Below are 22,181 nucleotides of genomic sequence, written 5' to 3'. Positions count from 1 at the left end.
AGGCCATCTTCAAAGTTCAAATAGGTACTCTGTGGCTTTATACCATAAAGGTTAGAGTATTTTTCAGGAATGGAATTTTTTTAGCCTTTTGGCAACTTGTTCCAGTATTTGATCTTTCTCACTGTAAATCTGTCTTTTTTTTTTTTTTTTTAATTTTATCTAATCAGAACTTCCCTCCTTGCAGTTGGACTGTTGCATCTTGTCCTTTTGCTGTGCTCATTTGAGAAGAACTTAACTCCGTCTGTGTAGCCATACATTAAGTAGTTGAACACAGCAGTCAGATCCACTCCTAGCCTTCTCATTTTTTGGCTGAACAATCTTTGTCTCCTCAGCTGCTCCTTATACACTGTATTTTTTCAGACTATTTTAATAATTCTGACAGACTTCTTGTACTGGAGGCTCAAAACTTAACTTTTTGAGTCTGTGAGCCAGTATCCTTACCTGGATAACCTGGATGCTGGCTGACTGAATTTCGTTGTTTTGAGGTTTAGAATATTCAGCTTTAGGGCTTGAAATGGTGTTGTAGTCAGTCCTGAACAAAGAACTTCAGTTTTCTTTCTGGTTATGCATCCAGAAGCATCAGTCTTAGGAATTCTGGACTCTATCTTGGTAAGATTCCATGAAGCAATAATACTACTTTTCAGTGTTCTAAAATCCTTAGTATGTTTTGATTATAGATTAAGCACATGGAATCTAATCTAGATGGCATGATGTCCATATACGTGACAAATATGTCCTGTATGCACAGGGCACTGATGTTACTGATAGCGTGTGGTAAATAGTTACACTTTCCTTTAAATTTCATCCTATCTCATGGTTCTTTGTTGGAGGTAGCTAGTATATGGAGATGAGCTGTAGCATTAGATACATGATGATGTCAGCTACACGGTTGTGGGACTGGCGCAGGGGGATCAACAAGATGTGTTTTCTCTGGTCCAAGGATAGTCCTAGTTCTGTTACTGAATTTCAACTGCTCACTAAGTAACTTCAGCTGAGTAGTGCTCAAGCTTACAACTAAAGGCTTGTAACAAGACTTGCAGTTAAATGTTTTCTCATGGTAGGTATACATTTATGAGCAATATTCTTAATTACTCTTAAACTTTTACCTTTGTCTGTGGCTGCAGAGTTATGCTTGTGCAGCAAGTGTTGGCAAACTTGCTTTAGAAAATAATGCTCAAGTGCGAGTAGAGGTGACAGAAAACTTGAGGTGGGATGTTCTGTATGGCCTGCAGATGGCACTAATGGTCTTTAGTTTTAGTGATTTGGAATTTTCCCATACTCTGGATTTCCAGATTCACAGTTGGAAAGGTAAGGATCCCGGAGCTACTGGATTCTGGCTTCCTGTTTAGCTCCTTGGCCTTCCATTTAATGCTGTGGTGTTAAGTGCTGGGAGAGACTCCTTTATTGCTTCACTTGCTGTAACACTTTGGTTTAAAGCTGGGACAAAACTTGTGTGGGGCAGGAGGAAATGCCTTAACCTTTGGGAGAGGAAGCTGGTTTCTGTTCTTTACTTAGGAGAAACAGTGCTTAAGTGTGGAAGCAATTTGTAGCAGAGAACTGAGAGGTAACATAGGAGCCTGGAATAAAAGTCAGTATTGAAGCAATCTAAGGGGAAACCCACCAGCAGAACAAAGGACTCTATTTTAGGGACCTTCACTAGTAATTGCGATACTATGTGGTGCTTTCCATGTACAGAGATTGCTTTCTGAAAGCATAGGTAGTCCCTGAAGTGTAGTCAGGGACGTTTTTTCCTCTCTTTTCTTCTTTTAGCCTGTCTGTAAGGTAATGTTTTCCTCCAGTCTTATGGTTTGTGTATTCCAAAAATACAAGAGGAACCTGACTGCCTCAGTAAAGCTGGGACCTCTACCAGAAAAGGAGTGTTATCAGGAAACCATAAGATGTAATGATCTTGCGAAGGGACAGACTTGTTACTATACACGTTTGTGATCTGATGTTTGACTAGATACTTCCTTAGGCCTGGTTGCTCTTGGCACAGCTAGACTTGTCATGACGTGATCTAGACAGGAATTTGAGGCCTCAGTGCTGAGAAGAAGAAAGGGATTATGGATCAAGCCTGTGTGACTTGTATTTCATTTTCCATGTGGAAAAATGAAGAAAAAGTTTCCTTTGAAGGAGGTCTGAAGGGTATATACACAGAGGTATGTAACAAAGCCTTCAGCTATTGCTAGTTGATTTGTGCTAGAAATACTGAATAACTGTCTGCTTTGTCCTGGTTGATGTTCTTCAGTGCAACTTTTCAGGCAGATGTTGACCATAAAGCTTTTTTTCATTTGATCTTCAAAGAGGTGTTGAATAGAACTTAGAAAGTGCCAAACAAACAAAAATAGGTAGACGAAGCATGCTGGCATACATCTGGTAATTGTCCTTTCAGGCACCAAGTTGCTAAATATCTGTATTTTATCATCTACGTTGACCATCTGTGACTTGCAGCCTGGAGACCTCTAGCTGGTACTTGTGTATTGAAGCTGTAGGTTTGGACTGCCTGCCTGCAGCATATATTCCAGAATGAGGTAGTCTTGACAAGTTTACCCATGTTAACCTGAGGGTATAACTCAATCATCTGTTCTCATGTTAAAGATATGGGTTGTTTTATTTGAGACTTCTTAAATAAGTGATTAGAATGTCCAGTATCCATACCCATGGATGTATCTCATCAGGTCCCATGGACGTGTGCATCTTCAGGTTCTTTACACGGTCTTGAACCTGATTTTTTCCTACACTGGGCACAGTTCATCATTCTTCCAGTCCGTGCCTTTGCCTTCTGGGGCCTGGGCCATGTACTGGAGCTTTTGTCGGCAAAGACTTCAGCAAAATAATCATTATGTATCTCAGCCTTCTCCATACCACAGTGACTACTTATGTGGGCATTAGCAAGTGGAAGTCCCATGGCAGCTCTTACAGCAAGTATTGAACTGATGCATTATGCTGATCTTTTCTCTTTTTTTGGAGGGGCATCCTAGGATGATGAGAATGAGCCTAACTGGTATTTGAAGTACAGCTGAAGAGGACACGGGGCCAGGAATAGCCCATGCTGTTTGTGAGAGCCTTCCTTGTTTTGCCATCTAGGCATGCTCCTCTTGCCCATCTGACTTTCCCTCTTCTTGTGCATCTCCCAGTGGGACAGAAAGGAATCTGAAGGTCCGTCTTGCTTGGTGCCCCCAGACATAACAGGGACGTGGTGGTGGGAGTTCATAGTGAAACGTCTCCTTGTTTTTTTGGGATACTTCTCCATAGCCTACTTCTTGCCTAAATCACAAGATTTCGGCAGCCTTATTTCTGAGCCTGAGTGGCTGGAAGAGTCCTAGTCCAGTAGGAATTTGTTAGTCTGATTCACACTGAAATTGAAAAATAGATTTAAATTAAAAAAAAAAAAAGTAACACTGAGCTAAAAACCAAATGTTCTTGCAAAGGGCCTAAGGAGCAGCAGCTGGGGGGAAACTTTCCAGAGTGACACGAGACTGCCAGTAATGGCAGAGGGGGCAGACGGGCTTCCCAGCGCTGCCACCGGCTGCCTTCTGCTGCCTGAGCTCACCCTGCTCCTCCACACAGTGCCCCTCCTTCGGTAGCCTGGCTTCCTAATTAGCACTGGCTCCGCTGGGATATTTACCTTTTCTGTGCTGGATTCCTGTGGTTTCCAAAGAATTCAGGTGTTTGCTGCGAGCCAAGGAATTCACATTACCTCACAGCCTGTGCTTAGGCCAGAGCCTGCTGCAGCAGCCCAGTCCCCCCTTGCAGTAACCCCTGCCTGGCAGGCCTCTGCTTCTTAGGGAACGCAACTTATTTCTGTGTGGACACTTGGGATCAAACTGCAGCCACTTCAGTAGACATCAGCTCGCCCAGGAGCTAAGGAGCAGTGTGTTTCACTACGCATCCCCGCTGGACTTTGCACTGGTGGATAGTGCAGCCAGCCAGAAGGGCTTCTGCTGTTTCCTTGCTTGAGATGAACAGGGTTTGAATCACTGAGGGGAAAGATTGATCTACCTCTGTGTGTATGGTTTTCTTAATAGAAACATACTGCCTCCACAGGCACCAGTTATCTCCTTTTAGACTGTTTTTTACCTTGAATTTGCTTGTATAAAATCGAGTAGTTGGACCTCAGGCTGTTACTGTCTTTAACACAGTAGAGTGTGTGTAATGTATATTTATGTGTATGAATAAAACATACATAAATATAATATGTAAAATATATATTATATACGTATCTTTATGCATATATATAAAGTGATTGTATATATTAAAACATATATTGATATATGTAAGTATAATAAATATAATAATTTAGAGACTGGGAAACAATAGGAGAAGTTCACAAAATCACAGACTGGTTGAGGTTGGAAGACACCTCTGGAAGTCATCTAGTCCGAATCTCCTGCTCCACTCAGAGCAAGTCCAGCTGCTCTTGAGTATCTCCATGGACAGAGACTCCACAGCTTCTCTAGACAACCTGTGTCTGTCCATATCCTGCTAGGGGCAGTGCCTATGATGGAAACTCGAAGTGGTTATGAAAAGATGTAAAACAAACAAACAAAACCCAAACAAAACCACAACAAACAACACATACACACAAATACCACAACAAAACAACAGCACCCAGGTGTTTTTCTTTCCCTGCAGCCATCTGGTAGAATTACTCCTGAATCTTGTTCTTTAACAATAAAAATGCATGGCTAATTTTATCAACCTTTGGTTAGAGGAAATTTGGCCATAGTAGAGATGTCACTAAAAGTCCTTTTTGTGTTTTGTAGTTCCCCTACAAGCTTTGGCTTCTATTCCTAAGCTTCTGCTAACTGACATATCAGATGCTGGAAAAATAAATAAATAAATAAATAAAACACTATATTGACAAGAGGGGAGAGTGTGATGGTCCTTATATACTCCTGTATTTATTTTTTGACCTTTACTGCAAAGTAACTCCCAGGTGACATTTTGGAATCCAGACCTTGATACTGTTTAAAATTGAAGCATCTGTAGTTCTCTTCTACCTGTTCTAGTCTGTTGGACAGTTTCCCCAGGGCACTATATTTCTTTTAGTTCTGACTTTAGCAGCAGTTCACAAGAACCATAAAGAGAAATGAGTGGTGCAGATAACTTTCTATGTGGCCTTAGTTCCCTGAACAAAGTAGCAGCCAGTAGACTAACAGGGAAGCCAAAGACTAACGTGTGAGGAGCAGAGGGGAGGGAAGAGGGATTGAGAAAAGTGACTCCAAGCAAAAAATGTGAGGAGCGTGCTTATAGAAACACTACGTTAGTTATTTCCAGGACATTTAGGCAGGAACCCTATGTGCAGTCATGGAAAAGACTATCGTAATGTGTGCTTTTTCTGTAGCACTTGTTTGAGAGAAAAGGGATTAACTATTCATTCCTTCTTCCCACTCTAAGGTCTTTTCTCTTCTCCTCTTCCTTTCCCAGGCCCTGGTTAGATGTCTCAAATAAGCATTCCAGAGCTGCCAAGTTTTATGCAAAACCATGCAACATCTTATGTAAATATTTAATGATCCAGTTTACGTATTTGCAAAATGACTTGCATATGATAAACTTCACCTTGTGGTCAGTTTGTTTCCCAAAGCAGTGCTGAGAGTAAGGCAAAGAGCAGCGTGTGACCTCTTGGGCAGTGAATGTGTGACAATAAAAGTGTAGGTTATATTAAAGCAATGTAGGGGTGTGTCTCTGGGTGACTTACTGTTAAGTCTAGAGGCTGTGGGTCCTTCTGAAGTCTGAAGGAATTAGCAAGAAATTCTCCCTCTAATTTTCTGTTTCTGGTGGCTAGGCTACCTGCTGCCACTCTTGCCATCCCACTGCATGCTTTTCATTGCTCTTCCTCTCTCTGTGATCCAACAGAAAGTGCAGCCAGGGGGAAGGCAAATGTATTCTTGTTGAAGTTGAGCCCTGTCACAGAGCGCAGTTGCTGGTTAAAGGGAACTAGTTTTTGCCTTTGGCTTGAGTTGGATGTGCCTTTGTGAGTTTCAGCTGAGATGTAGGCAGGTGTGTCACAACTGTTGAATGCATGAGTGCCACTTCTTATTCTAGGTTTTAACTTCAGAAATAAAGGGTATCTAACGCTGTCCTGAGGAAAGAGAAGCTGCAGTGAAATGGATGGAGGCTGCCAGGGCTGTTCACAATCTGATTGCTGCTACTTCTGCTTGGGAGGCTGTATTGCTGGCAGTAGTTTAGTGGAAACTGAAGAGTGTACAGTCAACCTCACTTTCATGTTCCTTGTTTCTAGGTGTATTTTTGAGATAGAAGCTCTACCGGAATGATAGCACTTGTACTTATATCTAGAAGCTTTTGGAATCTAATCTCTTGTATGTCATGCTAGTGGGTGTCCTTAATTTTGTTAAAAAAAGGGGGTGGAGAGAAGGTTGGTTGTTAGTTTTTTTTTTAAAAGCCTTACATGAAAATTGTAAGAACCCGAAGCAGTGTGAGTTTAGTGGTTGAACCGTTCATGTCACATCAACATAACTACCAGCAATACACTACAATATCAAGTGTGCTGGGTTTCCGTGTTGCAAAGTATTCTGTGTAGTCCATAGCTTGGACAGGGCCAGTTCACAGCAGGGAAAATAAGAATTGGTTGAGACAGAGCAAGAAGGTGGTGTTAGTGAACACAAGATGGCATTTCTGAAGATTTTCACTTGGTAAAATAGTTTCCGTTGGCTGCAGATTTGCCTCCCCGTTCGGACAGGCTGGCCTGTAATTTAGGAGTACTCTTGGATTCCTGGCTGATTGCAGGCTCCCACATAGCAGCATCCACGAGTAATACGTTGGCTAGGAAATGGTCCTATCCTGGCGGATGATGACCTGGCCTCAGTTATTTGTGCCTTCATCACTATTTGGCTGGACTATAGCAATATGAGATACCTGGGCATGAAGCCTTTAGTGCTTAGGAAAATAGCTTGTACAGAAAGTTGCAGCATGTGCTCATGGTAAATTGTGTAACGGGGAAAACATCAGGCTTGCCCTTTATTTTCTGTGCCACCTTCCCATATAGTTTTTAAACTGTTCTTAGGATCTTGTCCCTTAACTTTTTGTTGATAAATGTTCTATGCTTCGGATCAATAAAAGGTTACTTACGCTTTTTAATGATGTGGCCAGGAACTTGATAATCCTTTAGAAGACCGAAAGAGTTAGTATGAGTTTGTTATGATCTCAGAAGAATTTACTAGGTGATCTTACAAACATTGAAGTCTCCCTACTTTCCAGTCATAGCCTCTTGCCATAACCTTATTGTATGTAAAAATAATTTTGAAATTTTTGTTGAAACAAGGCATTCTGTAGAGTGCAAGTCTCATGTTTCCTGGAGAGACTGAGAATGGTAGGTGAATAGTTTTGTTACTGCATTGGAAGGCAGATGCTGTGATGTATGGTATGAAAAGCTGTGGAACTAGAGCGTGCTAAAGGTAATCATAACTGGTATTTCAGTGATAGTGACGCTCTTCCATTGCAAGCAAGTGCTAACATGATGTAAGGGGTGTAGGCTATTGTCCCAATGTTCCATCACCATTCTAACATCCAGGGAGTATTGATAAGGGCTGAAGAGAGAACTTGGGTTTTCCATTTGTAATTTGCAGACTTGTCCTTTGGATAAGGCAAGTAAGGCTGTCAGAGCAGCTCTGGAAGAATGTGTTAAGTTGACATTTGATTCTGTTTAAAGCTTGGAGTCTTTCTGATAGCAGACTTGAGTCACTTAACATTTTGTGTGTTTTTTTTTGCTGCGTTACTGAACTGGACTGTGATTATGCCTTAAAATGACAGCATCCTACTAGGAGAGAGAGAAGTTTATGCATTGAGAGCTCACAAATACACTGGAATCCCTTCTGAATAATCAATTCCTACGGAAATGTAAATCCTGTAGTAGCCTTATTATTCTTATGGCATAGAGCTCAGACCAGCTAATAATAAGGATAATCTCTGTAGAAGGAAGCTAATGCAAGTGTTTGAAAGCTAAAAGAACTACTATTTAGAAGTATCATTTATATCTACCAGGGGTTGATATTCTCATATTTCTGATTATGTGCATAATTAGCAACAAGAACAACAAAAATTAAATTGATTAGTGTGATGAACCTAATTGTTCTCTTTTTCAAAGTATCAAAGGAGCCTTGACTTTCTGAAATAGCTTGCTACTTATGCTCAGTGTCTTCCAGAATCTGGTTAAAAGCATATTATCAGCAAAATGCTTTCAGTATGCTGCTAGTAAGTGATTGCTAAGGTGAAGATTAAGTCATAATTAAGTACCAAATACGTGATGGAGCTGTTGTCATTACTTTCAAAGCAGAAGAGCTAAATCCAGGAAACTTACAGTTAAACTGAAAAAGAAATGCAAATATTTTAAGCTGTGGAAATATTTGGAAAGGGGATTCAAACTTCCAAACTCCTTTCTGTTGCCAACTGCTCTAACTCCATGTATAGTTAAAGCTCAGAAAAATCTGGTGCAAGATCACGTTCAGTTTTTTAACCTTGCCACTCAGTTACACCCTGGAGGTTTTTTTTTTTTTTTTTTTTTTTTCCCTGCTCCCACCTGTGTATTTATTTTTAATTTTAATTTGATGTGGATTTGCTGGTATTGTTCCTGTGGGGAGAGAGATTTCTCAAAATGGCTACCAAATGAGGGCCTTAGTGGCTTCAGTTTCACTGAGAAATGGGATATTTGGCAGTTCTTTCTAAAGGAGGATTTTTGTGTGTGTATGTGTAACTTGTTGGATATCCTTGTATAGTCCAGCATCTTCTGAACTGTGGAAAATAAGGGAAGGATGAAGAGAGGTGACTTTAATAAAGTGAAGGAGGATGCGTTTTTATTTTGTGTATGCCAGGTTCACTGCACATCCGGATTCTCTGGATTTCCCTCCTTCCTCCTCTCCTATATTTTTCTTGATTTCTGTCTCCTTTTTCCTGCTTTGAGGGTTCATCAAATTTACTCTTCTTGTGAATGATCCTACATTGACATCTTAACCTACCAGGGTATAGGAGAAGGGTCAGAGTGAAGAAGGTGGATTTTTTTGGTTGGCTTTTTTTCCCCACTAGAACATGTCTGCTGTTACAAGCTGTGGTGGCTACCAATGGCTCACACTGGTATTTCTGCAAATCAGATGCCATGGATTCTGTGCTTGATGTTTTGTTCTATGTAATGTTCTCCAAAATCTGAAGTGTAAAATATATCTTGAAAAGAAAACTGATGACATGCAGAATAACTATTATTATCTCACACTTAACTTGATGTCAGGTCCTTGTCTGGTTGTAGGATTTTGCAAATATGGCCACAAACAGTATTATCCTCTGCTTAATGTTTGCTTTTTTAAGATGATTTGTGGCCTCCTCCTAAAATGGAGGCAGTACTGTGTATCCTGACTAACACCTTCCACCCAGAAGAGGGTGTACCTGTATCTGAAGTTAATTAGCATCCTTCTATACTTCCTCAAGTGGCTGTTCAGTCAGATCCATGAACTGATCTGACTTGCCTGTGTCTACCCAATTTGTGGAGCAGATCAAGGAGAGTGGCTGGAACATGGAAGTGAGCAGGTGATGAGCTTTCAGCTGCAGTGTATCTGTACACTAACAAAGGCTGATTATACAACTCTATGTTTAGAATGCAATTTTTTTGCACAAGATATATTATTAAGCACTTTAAACAGGTGTTGCTATCGGAAGAAACAGTCCTGTACTCTTCCTTGCAGCTGTTCTCCTTTTCCTGTTGACCTTTTCCTTTCCTGACACAGGTATGTGATCAATTCCCTTCTGGCTATATAATGTAAACTCTAACAGAGGGGTGGCATGTGCAACTGTACTACCAGTATTAGCACAAAAAGACTGTTTTTAGATGGCATGTCTGCAGTGGCAACACTCTTCCCTCGTGTCAGAATTGTGCAGGTAGAATGAAGGTGGGTAGTTGAGGAAAGAATATGGGTAGTTTATGTGGCCACTGAAAACAATTACTTATGAAATTACAACTTTCTTTGTAGCTGTACAGTAGGCAGGATCTGGGTGCTGGTCTGCCTTTTTCCTTCTTTCACATGTTTTTCTATCTCACACACCATTCCCTCTGCCTCCTTACTCCCAACATGAAGGCAAAAAAATAAAAAGAAAAAAAGAAAGTCCCTCCAACTCCTTACAAACCAAAATCTGGGCTGTTTTTCAGTTGGATCAGTTCTTTGATTCATTTCAATGCAAACATCTTTGATGGCAATTTATGGCTTAGGGAGTGTTGATGGAGCACTAGGTTGCAGTACAGCTAATTAACACCTTTTAATCAGAAATTCACCGCTGATGTTGCCATAATAAACAGGCTGAATTAACTGTGGCATTGTTGGCTGTAACAGGGTTCAAACAGAGACTAGGTGAGCTTGTAGCAGTGGCTTGCTCTTGATTGCTATCTTCCCTGCAGCACCTTTGTCCTTTCATCCTACACAAGTTAGATGACATCTTTGTGATACAGAAGGGTTGCACTGTCCCAGAGAATGACAACGCCCTGGAGCAGATGCTGCCTCCTTGGACAAATTGGTCTGGCCTGCAGGTTCTGCCTGGTTCCCTGAATACTTCTTGAGAAAGGGGATTGACAGTTGTAGGCTGTACAGATGTCAGCAATAGAAATCTGTTCCCACAGTCAGCCTTTCGTAAGGCATCTGCGGAGTACACAAGAACTGAGCTGTGCTCGTAAAAGACTTCGGAGAATATTGACTGGTAATCATATGTAGCAAGACTGCTATATATGTGGGTGCTTTTCCAAGGACCAGTGGATCTTACATATTCATGGTAGGTTCTATTGTGAAATTGAAGGGCCTGTGACACTGTTAAAAACTTAAATGGCCTGCATGGCCAGAATGCATGAGGACCACAAATCTAAGCAGTCAGGAAAAAAAGTGCCTAGCGTGAAATGAATACTGTTAGGCCACAGAAACTCCCAGGAAAATAAATGGAGCCCCCTGCTTTAAAACACTGCAAAGAGACTAAATGTGTCTGAACGTGGCCCTGAACTGTATTTTTGTGAGGAGTGGTTGCACTTGAAGTCACATTACATGCATCCTTTTCCTAGCTGTTGTAGTCAAACTGTCCATGTAGTAGGTCATATTTAGCAAGGACACGGCTCATTCCAGAAACACTATAAATCTTTATCCCTCTTTACAGGTTTGCAACTGTGAGGTATGACCAGGCATCCAAGAACATTAAAAACCAGTTTATGCATCTGACCAACTACAGTGTCAACAAGAAGAGTGGAGATTATGTCAGGTACTTGGCTGGAAAGTGGAACTTCTAGAGTTCCTTCTAGAGGCTGGGTTAATTTACCTAAATTGGTCTGAAGTTGGTACCAGCCCTCAGGGATAAGACTTGTGAAAGATAAGACTTGGTGTAAACTTGCTTCTTTTGCTTCTTTTAGCTGTGATGATCCTGAAGTAGAGGATTATGGAAACAAGTGGAGCATGAGTGCAATGCTGAGGTACTTAAAACAAGAGGGGAGAGACACTGCAGGTCAGTAGAGATCCTGTTGTTTTATTCCTTTATTGGATTTTAATCATCCCACTAGTGTGAATCCTAAGAAGTCAGGGAAGAGTCACAGTGAATCCCATTTAGCATCAGAGCAGGGTGGAGGGAAGCATTGTTCTTTACAGCGTACTCTCTAGAGCTGTGCACTTATTCTCTATCCTCAGAGATGAGTCCTATCCCCAGAGATAAGGCCTATCCCCTTCCCTTTTGCAAATAATATTCTGAAATTTTCTCAGGGTGTTTTTCTTAATATTTTTTACCTACATTTCCCGTTTCTTAAGGTCATCCCATTCCTTCTAAAAGCTTCCCTCCCTCTACTGCTCCCATGGCCTGCTCAGTCTGATGAGTGACCAACCTCTGGAGAACTGTGCCAGTTTGAATGACTCTTGGATGTGGTGTCATCTTTCCATGGCTCAGGTTTTTGCTGAGTGTTTTCATTTCAGTCTGTGTTTCATACAAAGTTGCTCCCTCTTCCCCACCTTTGCCAGGTCTGCTGGGAGTAAATGCATATGCGGAGCAGAATCCAGGTATATCCTTTAAGGGATACATTACCTGTGATACTGAGCTGTCAGTTACACTACTGATAGCAGCTGAGCCCATCCTGCAAGCGTTGCCAGGGAACACGTAAATGATGGAGGAAGGGGTTTGAATCTGGCTTTCAGGTGGAAGTAGACGTTTTCCCCATCATGTGTATGCATGGCTGGCCGATTACTTGTACCATACATTTTCAGTCAGCTCTGTAGAAATAGCTATTAATATTGATAAATCCTGCTCCCTCACCCCTCAAGTACAAGGCGTGTGCTCATAGGTAAACTGCTGAGCAATGCAAGGAGGTTGCTCTGTAACTGTCTGTCACAAGGCTTCTTGCACCTTTCTCTGATGCATCTGGTTCTGGTCATATGGAGGCAGAACGCTAGCTGGAAAGTGCTGGCCATGTCTGGACTGGCGAGTTTTTTTGTGCTCTGGGATGCTTATGTGCACTTAGACATCCCCATGTTATGTTGCTTCCACTTAGTCTTCCTCTGGCACAGAAGTTCGCATCTGAATTTGCTTGCATGATCCTTTGTAATTATTCAGGCCCCTGCATGTCATCAGCTGAACATGAAAAATCGTAATTGTATGCCTAAATCGAACTCTCTAGTTAAGTGGTTTGTACTAGATGTTCTCTGGGACAGGGATTACCAAAGGTTTGCGTGGGTTTGCTGAGGTTTTGGTGTGTTTGCTTGTGTTGCCTTTGAGGGGTGGGAGAGGCTGCGCTATCATCCTTACTAATTTTTCAGACTATGGCTCCAGTGTTTACTCACTCCCTCTTCCTCTCACTTTTCTATTGCTTGTCCTTGAAAACAGAAACTAAGTGTGTTGTTCTTTCTATTGCATGACTCATCCCAAAGCCAGTGTGGGATCCAGGTCTCTATCTAACGTGCATCTTTTCTTGCCCTTTGCTGCATGTCTCAGCTTCTTGTTCCTGAGCTCTGTTTAGGGGTTTATACAGGAGCCAGAGAGAGCTTCCTTACTGAAACTGGAGATTATCTGTAGGTCAGCAGGACAGGAAGATATCGCCGATTATATCATTTTGAAATAATTTGTAAATCATGGTTTGGGAACAGCTGCTTTAGAGGAAGGTGCAACATCACAGAACAGTTATATCATGGAAGTCCACAAGAAAAAATTTTGTACTTCAGTGGTTGTGGCTTATACCCTGTAGTTTAAGGGCTCACCTCACTAGCACGCTCTTGTTTAATCCTTCCTAATACTCTGAGTGGGTGGTGATCAGACTCCAGCTGACTTGTGCTGATGTGCTTGCCACATATTTCTGCTTACTTGCACTGTACTTATTTTCTTATCATACTCATTTGTGAGCACTTTTGCAGTAGGATATTTATGCATGTACATGTTCCTGCTTGCATGGATTTCCAAACAAACATTGCTTTATCATCCATAGGCTCTCATGTGCTTTGATTCACAAAGGTATCTGTCCATATACATATACTCATGCTTTTCTAGATATCATGTGCTGCTTCACAATCTACTTTTTTTTCCCCCTTCCCTCCCCTCCTTGCAGCACTGATGGCCAATGTGGAAGACCTGATTATCAAGACTGTAGTTTCTGCTGAACTGGCCATTGCTACAGCTTGTAAGACTTTTCTTTCACATCGTGGCAGCTGTTTTGGTAAGGAACTAGGGACATGTTTGTTGACTGGCTCTTGAGTTCTGTTTGAAACTTCCATCTTTCCAGTGCTACAGGGAGACTTGCGTTTCATATTGCAAGGAAGCCTGATTCTGTGTGTTTTTTTCTCGGTATAGGCCTCTGAGGTTGGAGGATGTTGAACCACAATTGCCCCTGTGCCTGCATCATTCATTAGAGTCTCATGCTAGAAAAGGGGATGGTGAAAAGAGACTTGAAAGGGAATTGGAGAAGTGCTGGAAAGTTGAAGTAACTGACCCACTAGTGTCCTTGCAAAGGATGGCTGTGGATAATGAAATATCCCCTCAGACCATTTAACGCTGTGGGCAAGATGGCTCAATGTAGTTCTGAGTTAGAGCCCTACGTGGGTCTGAGGGTTAGGGAAGAAATGTGTAATGCAGTTCCTGGAATTACAGTGGTGGTAATGCCTCTTGGGCTTGTACTTGTGCGAGAGGACCGCATGGCGGCGTCAAAGCTTATTTCTGGCAGAAGCTGGATGCAGAGCTATGTGCTGGCAAAGGGATTTGAGAACTTGCTGGCAGCAGATGCTGGGAAGGGGTCCAGAGAGCAGCGGCTGGTACCACAGTGTGCCTTCTCCTGCTTTCCAGTGGCTGCTTCCCAACCTTCCCTAAAGAGGCCTCCTCCTGCTCTTAGCTGCCCTCCGCTCACGTGGAAGCATGCACAAGGGAGGAGTCTTGGGGCAGGGGAAAAGAGTCTAGAATGTGTTTCGGTCAGTGCTTAAACCAAAGACCAAGCTTAGCTTAGGCTATTCCGTGTTTGGGTGTTGGGACTTCTGTTTAAACTAGCTGTGGCAGGTAAATCAATTTGTGTGGTCTTTGCGTTGCATTTGGGTGTTTATAGCCGTACAGCCTGCTACACTAACGTAACTGCTGTCCTCTTTGGATTCCCTGGGCTGATGAGTCATGGTCAAGTACAAAGGAGGGGCCATGGCTGATCAGTTACCTGCCAAATCAGCTACCTCTCAGTCCTTGGCTTCTCCTCAGTGACTCTGCCTTTGTTCAAAGTTGGAAAACTGTAGCATACATGGGGGCTTGAGTTAGATGAGCTCTTTAGTGAAGTAATAGTTTAGCAGCTACTCCAGAAATATCAACAACTGGATTAAAAACAAAAACAACAAAAATCCCTCTTAACCGCCTCTTTTTTCATTCTCCCATTTTCCTCTCTGTCGTGTCTCTAGATTCCACTGAGCTGTGTATGTGGAAACTAATGTTCCTCATGTACTTTCTGCTGGGCCTGGCTCTGAGGTTATCCCACTTCCTGCTGCCTCCCCAGGGCTGCAGTAACCACCCTCTCAAATGCTCCCCCACAAATAAACTGTTTTGTTCCATTTGTTTCAGTGTAAACATAAATTAAGAGCTTCCCAGGAAAGAGAGCTTAAGCAGGAGCCATACTGCTTCCCTAGGGAGCCTGAGGCATTCCCAGAGCTCTGTACTTTTTGCCACCTTCCCCCACGAAGAAGTGGTGGTCCTTATCCCAAGGATTTGAGCTGCCCTTGTCATGCTGTTTGGCTTGTTCTTCATCCCCTTGTCTTGTTCTGATGCCACTTTTAACCCTGTTGTAAAAAAATTAAAAAGGCAATTTTTCTAGTCAGAATGGCTGAGTTCAGCTGTTAACATGAGGAAGAAAACTGGGAATGAAGATTTCAAGGCAGCATGCAGAGGCTCCCAGGAGCCTTTTTCTTCATTCTAGGCTGTGAACAATGAAGCTGCATGTGTGTCCTGAGAGAGATTGATCACTTACAGAATATCTCAGACTTCTGAAACATGTTTCTGAGGTTCAGATACAGAAGTAGCTTTTATTTGAAAAGATTATAGAAAAACATGAGTAACTTAATGTGTATTATGTTGTAGTCTTTAAAATGCTGTTGTGGGAGATAGGACTATAGCACAATTACCACCTTCTTCCTAAAAATTAAATCAGAAATAATGCATTTATATTACACTGTCAACTTTATTTCTGTAACAGTTTAGATCTGTCATTGTGCTTCATTCCTTTCCCAAGTAAACTTTTTTTACGTAGTATACATTTCTTTTAGATTTGAGGGAAGAGACTCATGACATGGCTTCTTCATGTTCTAAAACAAGACTGGTGAAACTGTCTGTATGGTTCCAGCTGCCCATGCTTGCCTAGAAAGTGAGAGTGGTAGGTCAGAATGATTATTTTCTAATGTTAAAGGGTGGTACTGCTTAAAATTTGTGGAAAGATTGTAGTGAGTCCCCTTTTGGTTATGCAATGTTAGCTGTTTACTGCATTTTAGTAAAAATTGATTCTCAAAGGACTTGTGATGCTCACAAGTTTTGTTCTTCAAAAGTGCATCACAAAGTAGTGTAAGTACCATGTGCTTTTGTTGCAAGCTTGTTTGTACATTGATAATAGCAACGTGAACTCAGGTCTTTATTTTTTTTTCCCTTTGATTAGCCAATAATTCCTCCTTTAAAATTAAGCTGCAAGTTAATATACTTTACCAGTAGTTCCTGAAAAGGGCTTGCTGCAGTACTCTGAATCAGTGCATCATCCTAAAACTGGTCACCAGTTGAGTTGTTGGCTGCTGCTGGAGCCTTCTTTAAGAGAAACTGGATTTTGCACTGACTGGATTTTTATGCACACTGGATTTTTGCATCTTTGTGTGAACAGGAGGTGCAGGGGGCATACATGCAATCAAGATGACTAAAGACTGCATTGTTCTCTCCTGGAGTAAGCACTTCTGGGTGGGCTAGAAAAGGCAGTGAGGACTCCTTTCAGACAGTCTGAAAACTCTCCATAGGATTGTTCAGTGGTAGATGGAATGAAGGCAACTGGGTGCAGCATTTGTTTATGCCAGCATTTGGTGTAGTACCACTTTGTGCACTCACTGAAACATGAGACTGGAGAAGCAATACATTAAGTCCCTTGTTTCACTCCCTGCTCTAGCCAACCCAACAGTGACACCACTGAGCTCTTCAGTCAAGAAGGCAGAGCAGGCTAGGATATTATGCATGTTTCTTGTTCCCACCAAGGCATTACTGAGGATCCATCTTAGCTGCTTCTTTGTCCTAAGGGTGAAATTGGCCAGGCTTATGCTACTAATCTACATGAATATGGAATGGAGCATATAAAATATTGTACTACTTGTGTGGTGCTGACCTGGAGCTAAACACTTAAAAAGTCTTAATTTGTATCTAATCACCAGTCTTCAACCATTTACATTACTGCTCTTTGTGAATGCTTGGTTTTCCTAGTAGTAGCAGTTGACCTGTTTGGAGTAATGGTAGTCTTTTGTAGTATTGAGCAGTGTTGGCCTGCTTCATAAAGAATTTTGAAGGATACAAAAAATGTGCAATTAAGGGTTTTCTGCACTGACTTGTTTGACATGATTACAGGAGAGTCCCTGCTTGGAGACTTAGGCCATCCTTATATATACCACACACGTTTTCGTCTATGAAACCAGACTAAGATATGCCAAACTAATAGCAGAATAATTGTTCCCCACACTTAATCTTTCTTTTGCAAAGCTTAATCCATTCAATTTAGCTCCTTAATGTCAGTCTGTGCTCTAAAACTGGTATGTAAAGATGCCAGCTTTAATCTGAATAAGATTGTCCTCTGAGTCTTCTGGCTCCCATGAGATTCAGAAGTGCTGTACCTTTCTGAATAGGTCTCCTAATGATTGTGCCAAAGTAGTTTTTGTTAATATATGTATATCTTCAGATTTGACTGAAACAGTCAGCTGAACATGAACAGTAAGAAGAGTTTGTGGAATACGTCTTCAAGGCATTGCTCAAATAGGAGCTAGTCTCTATCCATGCACTGTTTTCCTTAATTGTCACTTCATAGCTCTCAATTGTACCTAACTGATGGATTTAGGACCCAGAGCTCAGCTGAAAGTGAGAATCCCTGCTGCCACAGGAGTTTTTGGTTCCATTAGGAAACTGTTCTCAGCTTGCTAGCACCAGTTTCTTTAACCTCTTTTCTTAGGGCACTGTATCAGATGTAGGAGGAATGAACTCTTCCAAAAACCGTAATAAGGAAATGACCATCACTGTCAACTTTTCACAATCAGTGGACTTGTTACTGAAGTCTGAATCAACACTGTGCTCTCATTCCATCTTTTACTGTGTCATTGGTTTTGCAGTGACATTAATGTCTTCTGCAGATAGCAAAGAATATGGAAGTGAGGTCTCCTGCATTGCTGGGGCTAAGGTTAATGGAGTTTGGAGTTTGAAGTTAGAAATCAGAAGAACCTGTGTTAGTAAAGTCAGGAAATATGCTCTATTTTTTTCTTCACTTCAGGTATCTGTGGAGTCAGTTGTCTTTATTTGATCTACCTGCTACTACCTTTTCTTAACTTGGCCACCCAAATTTGTTGAAGACTAGGAAGTAATATACCAACTCTTCCATTCCTCAGTGAAATAAGGGAAGTCAAGTGGTGGCATGAGGTGGTTATTGGGGTGCTAACCTCTTCACTGACTATGATTTCACATAATGAGTTGAAAAACATTCTCCTTCATGGAGGATAATTTATTTACCCTGTAAGATTAGCACTATAAAGGCAGCCCAGTTTGCACCAAGACTTGTGTTCTTTGTTTTTTTTAACTGTGAAGATTGCCTTTTTAGCTTTTCTGCCCCCACAGTGGAAGGATGATCCTGATTCTGCCTGTTGTTTCCCCTCTCGTTGGATCCTTTCTTCTAATGTTAACACCGAGAGATAAAGCCTACCTTTGTTAAAATAAAGTCCTCTGAAGAAGGGAGTTAAAGAACTTGTATTATTTGGAATGCAAGGCAAGTTCCTGCTTTCCCCAGAACACTGTCCAGAATAGAGGCTTTGATCTACTATCACTTGGTGTGAGACACTGTGACCTTTTGCTTACCAAAGCCAAAACTATTCTGCTGGCCTCCTGTAGAGTAACAGGAGTGATTGAGAACCTGCTGGTGATAGGTCCCAACATGCAGACTTTTTATGGCACTGTAGCTGTTAAGATGTACAGTTGAAGCAGGTACTGTACCATCACAAGGTAGAGCGATCTCTGTGTGTTCATTGACTGATTTACAAAATACTTAGCGGCTTCTGAAGCCTCAAGTAAGAAGGAAAAATGGAAGTCTGGAATTCCAGTGGCACAGGTGTAGTTCCTTGCACTTAGGAGTTTCTTTCTCAAAATAAGACTGTCTGTTTTTGTTGCAAAAGCAGCAAAGTTGCATAGTGTGCAACTTTTTTCAGTGTGTATGTGTCACTTCATAACCTCAGGTTGCCTCCATTCAGTTGCAGAAAACCTCCTCTGCAATAAGGCTGCTGCTTTTTCCCTAGTGGACAAGTTGAGAACAAAGACTAAAATTACAGTGACCTTCTAGCAATTGAGCTTATTCTATGCAAAATCATGGAAACATTGTTTGCACTATAAGCTATCTCTTGTGAGTTAGTTGCTAGATTTATAGAGAATAGCAGATTCTTTGGGAATATTTTCTGAAAAGGATTTCCATTACAGTCTCTTACAGGATTATAAGCCAAACTTGGAACACATGGTAATTTATTAGAACCAAGAAGCTTGAGACATCTCAAACCTTCCTCTTATTCTTAAATAATGACATTGGTTTAAAATAAATAAAAATCTCTGGCTGAGCTGTTGCTGCTAGACTTTAGTCTAACTCTAGCACTTCTCTTGGGAGGATTGTGAAGCTCTGTTAGCAGTGACTTGTCTTTCTGGGAGTGGGAGGGTAGACACTGTTCCTGCTGAGTCTTGGCAATAGCCAATACCTCCTGATATAATTTCAGTCTCCTTAGCAAACTGCAGGGGTGAAACATATTTTTGTAGATTACAGTAGCAAGAGAAGGGGATCAAGGGAAGGCACAGTAGAAAGTTGCTATCTTTTTTCTTCTGTTCTCCTGTTAATAACAACAGTGGTGCAAGAAGGGTTGTTGTACACCTACCGTTGCTGCAGCCTGAGGCACACGTTTCTGTTTTGCCCACTCTGTTTTCTTCATCCTCTCTACAAAAGGAAGCAGCAGTCTTGCTGAAGCTGGTAATTGCAGAGGGTATACTTCTGGTCTTGGCTATGCTCATGTGATTCTACATTTTTGTACTGCCTACAAATAACCTTGACTTTTCTGTATTTTGTACAAATGGCAATGGAGTTTCATAGTAGGAGGATGCTACTTCTGCATTTAATCTAGGTAGTGCGTTTTCCACATGTGGAGGAGGGCCAAGGAGAGATTATTAGGATAATTGAAAACACAGGTAATTAATCTTCTTTTTGTGCTGTAAGATCCCAGTCAGACTTGAGAACTTTTTGTGCTGTGCCTTGTATAGGAACCCGTGGGGCTTGATTCAGGTGCCAGAACATGGATGATGCATAACCGCTGAGGCTCTGAGGTAGCAGAGACATCTGCCTAGGCATTGAAGATATGATTTAGGACACAGGGGAGTCTTGGGCCATTGTGGAGTGGTGGTGGAGTATTGCAGGAAACCCTAAGGTGTTGTGGGTGGTATTAGGTACCTGTGTTTAGCAATGGAATTGAGTGGAGAGGGATGCCCAGAAGAACCTACCTTCTTAATAAATAATGCAGTCACAAGGGAATGGAGCACTAGCAGCGTGGTCAGGACCAGCCAAGGTCAAGAGGTATCCAGTATGTATTTGTAACAGTGCACGGAGTAAGTGAGCAATTAGGACTACTGGGGTGGGAAAGAGGGAGGCTTAAAGAGCAAGTGGTTTGGAAGAGGGAGGTAAGTGTGGGAGGATGACAAATACAGAGGAGCCAAATTATTAGCAGAGGTCCTCTGAGGGTCAGAAGGGGGGAATGGCCAGCAGCAAAAGAAGCAGAGGCTAGTCAAAACAAAATGCTCTGCTTCCTGACTGGGCTTGGGAGGTTGCAGGCTGGCAGCTGCCACAGGCCCACTCATTGCTTCTCTGCCCTGGGCATGAGATTCCTGTCCACTGGAGTTTGCTGTGCAGTAAGAGTCACAGGTCTTCACTAAGTCTGGGATTATCTTTTGAAATAACATATTAAAAGCACCAGAGGTTTCTCTTGGTTGAAGTGCTTTGTTAATGTTTACTCTTATAATCCCAACCTCCTCCTTTTTCCTACAGTGCAACCTTCCCAGTCTGGGGAGCAGGAGAGCCAAACATAGATTCAGCCTCATTTCTTTGGAGTGAACCAACTCCTTAACTCTCTGTTGTTTTGCTTCCCGCTCACTGTCTGGCTACAGAGTCTAGAAAAGTGAGCAGGCAACACTCACAAATCCTGCTGCCATTTCCTCCCCTTCCAAGTCCCCCCTGCAGCTCATTAACTTTCCATCATAAGCTCCATGAACTCTCATACAGCTCTCTGCTTAGGAAGATCTTGTCAAGCAGTCCAGCTCCCTGGAGCCAGTGTGAACGTCAGGCAGGCGACAAAAAGCCAGGGCCAGAATTCAAGGGAAGCAGCACAGCAAAGAAATTCTTCAGCTTTCACTTCAGGCACTAGGGAACTGATTGATTCCATGGAAATCTTTCTTCTCTGCCAATACCCTGTTCTGTGGTGTTATGAAAAAATGTGCATAAGTTGCCCTCGTGGTCATTAACTGTATTTCTTAATGCTGGAAGAGAGAATTGCATTAATGCCAACTTCTGATTTACAGTTGTCTTTGTGTAGCATCCTTCTTGCAACTCTATCCAAACTAGAGAGAACGTGTGTATGGAGTGAAGCAGTAAAATCAGTCTTGGAATGGGAAGCTGGCTTCAGTCTGGCCTGTGTTAAGCAGAACACATCTAGCAGATGTAATACGTTATGAAGGAGAGAGACATTTTAGAAGCTAAGGAAAGAATATTTTTATAGTGACTTGCTGCAAAGTGGCAAACTGTCAATAAGATAAAGAGCTGTGGGAGGTTTTCCATGTCGATGGAACTGCAGAGAACACCCTTGTATTCTTATGAGAATATTGCAAAAAAACATATAGGAATAATTGGAAAGAAATTGATGTTGAAGGACATAATTTTCTATATCTGACTGGAACAACAAATACAGGGATTAGAAGGCAAAAGGAGAGTGAATTTCTGTTGTTGCCAGGGTCCAATGAAAAAAGCAGAGTGGACTGCTGTGCTTGGGTAAATTCTATGTGGAAACAAGTTCTGCATGAACTGAAGTTTGTGGATGGCAAAGAATTTTTTTTTCTATATAATATTTCCTTAGAGTCATTTTGTGCTTCTCTCTTTTCCTCACAAGCAGAATATATTTAATCTGAATTCTGAGGGAGTGAAACTTCCCACTTGTGGAATGCTGTTTATTCAGCCCTAGAGAGTTCACTGGATTTCACATGCATGATGTAGATAGAAATGACCTGATAGAGACTAATGTTGGACTTTACCTGGATGTTTAAAGGTGCTGGAAGGTAAATTTACCATGTTTGCTGTGTTTTCAGAGCTGTATGGTTTTGATGTCCTTATTGATGATACTCTCAAGCCCTGGCTGTTGGAAGTGAACCTATCCCCATCATTGGCCTGGTAAGTGATTTCTAGGTTAATACGAGGC

General features: G+C 41.8%; 1 protein-coding gene across 5 annotated transcripts in view; it reads left to right on the top strand.

The window, feature by feature from the left end:
* Window positions 1-22,181, top strand: part of TTLL5 (tubulin tyrosine ligase like 5) — a 124,784-nt gene that overhangs the window by 10,422 nt on the left and 92,181 nt on the right. For 4 of the 5 annotated variants that reach the window (XR_014693184.1, XM_084519581.1, XM_084519583.1 and 1 more), the window contains 4 exons: window positions 11,140-11,241; window positions 11,390-11,481; window positions 13,559-13,666; window positions 22,072-22,153. Coding sequence is in view for 4 of the 5 variants with exons in the window: in XM_084519581.1 (XP_084375707.1) it covers window positions 11,140-11,241; window positions 11,390-11,481; window positions 13,559-13,666; window positions 22,072-22,153 (384 nt within the window). In the remaining variant the exon portion in view is untranslated. The remainder of the gene's footprint in view (window positions 1-11,139; window positions 11,242-11,389; window positions 11,482-13,558; window positions 13,667-22,071; window positions 22,154-22,181) is intronic. The other variant, XM_084519582.1, reaches the window with a different exon arrangement.

The sequence above is a fragment of the Aythya ferina genome (genome assembly GCF_964211825.1).
Source record: "Aythya ferina genome assembly, chromosome: 5".
Lineage (NCBI taxonomy): Eukaryota > Metazoa > Chordata > Aves > Anseriformes > Anatidae > Aythya > Aythya ferina.
Note: the sequence above shows the minus strand (reverse complement) of the source record. Positions and strands in the feature narration are given on the sequence as shown.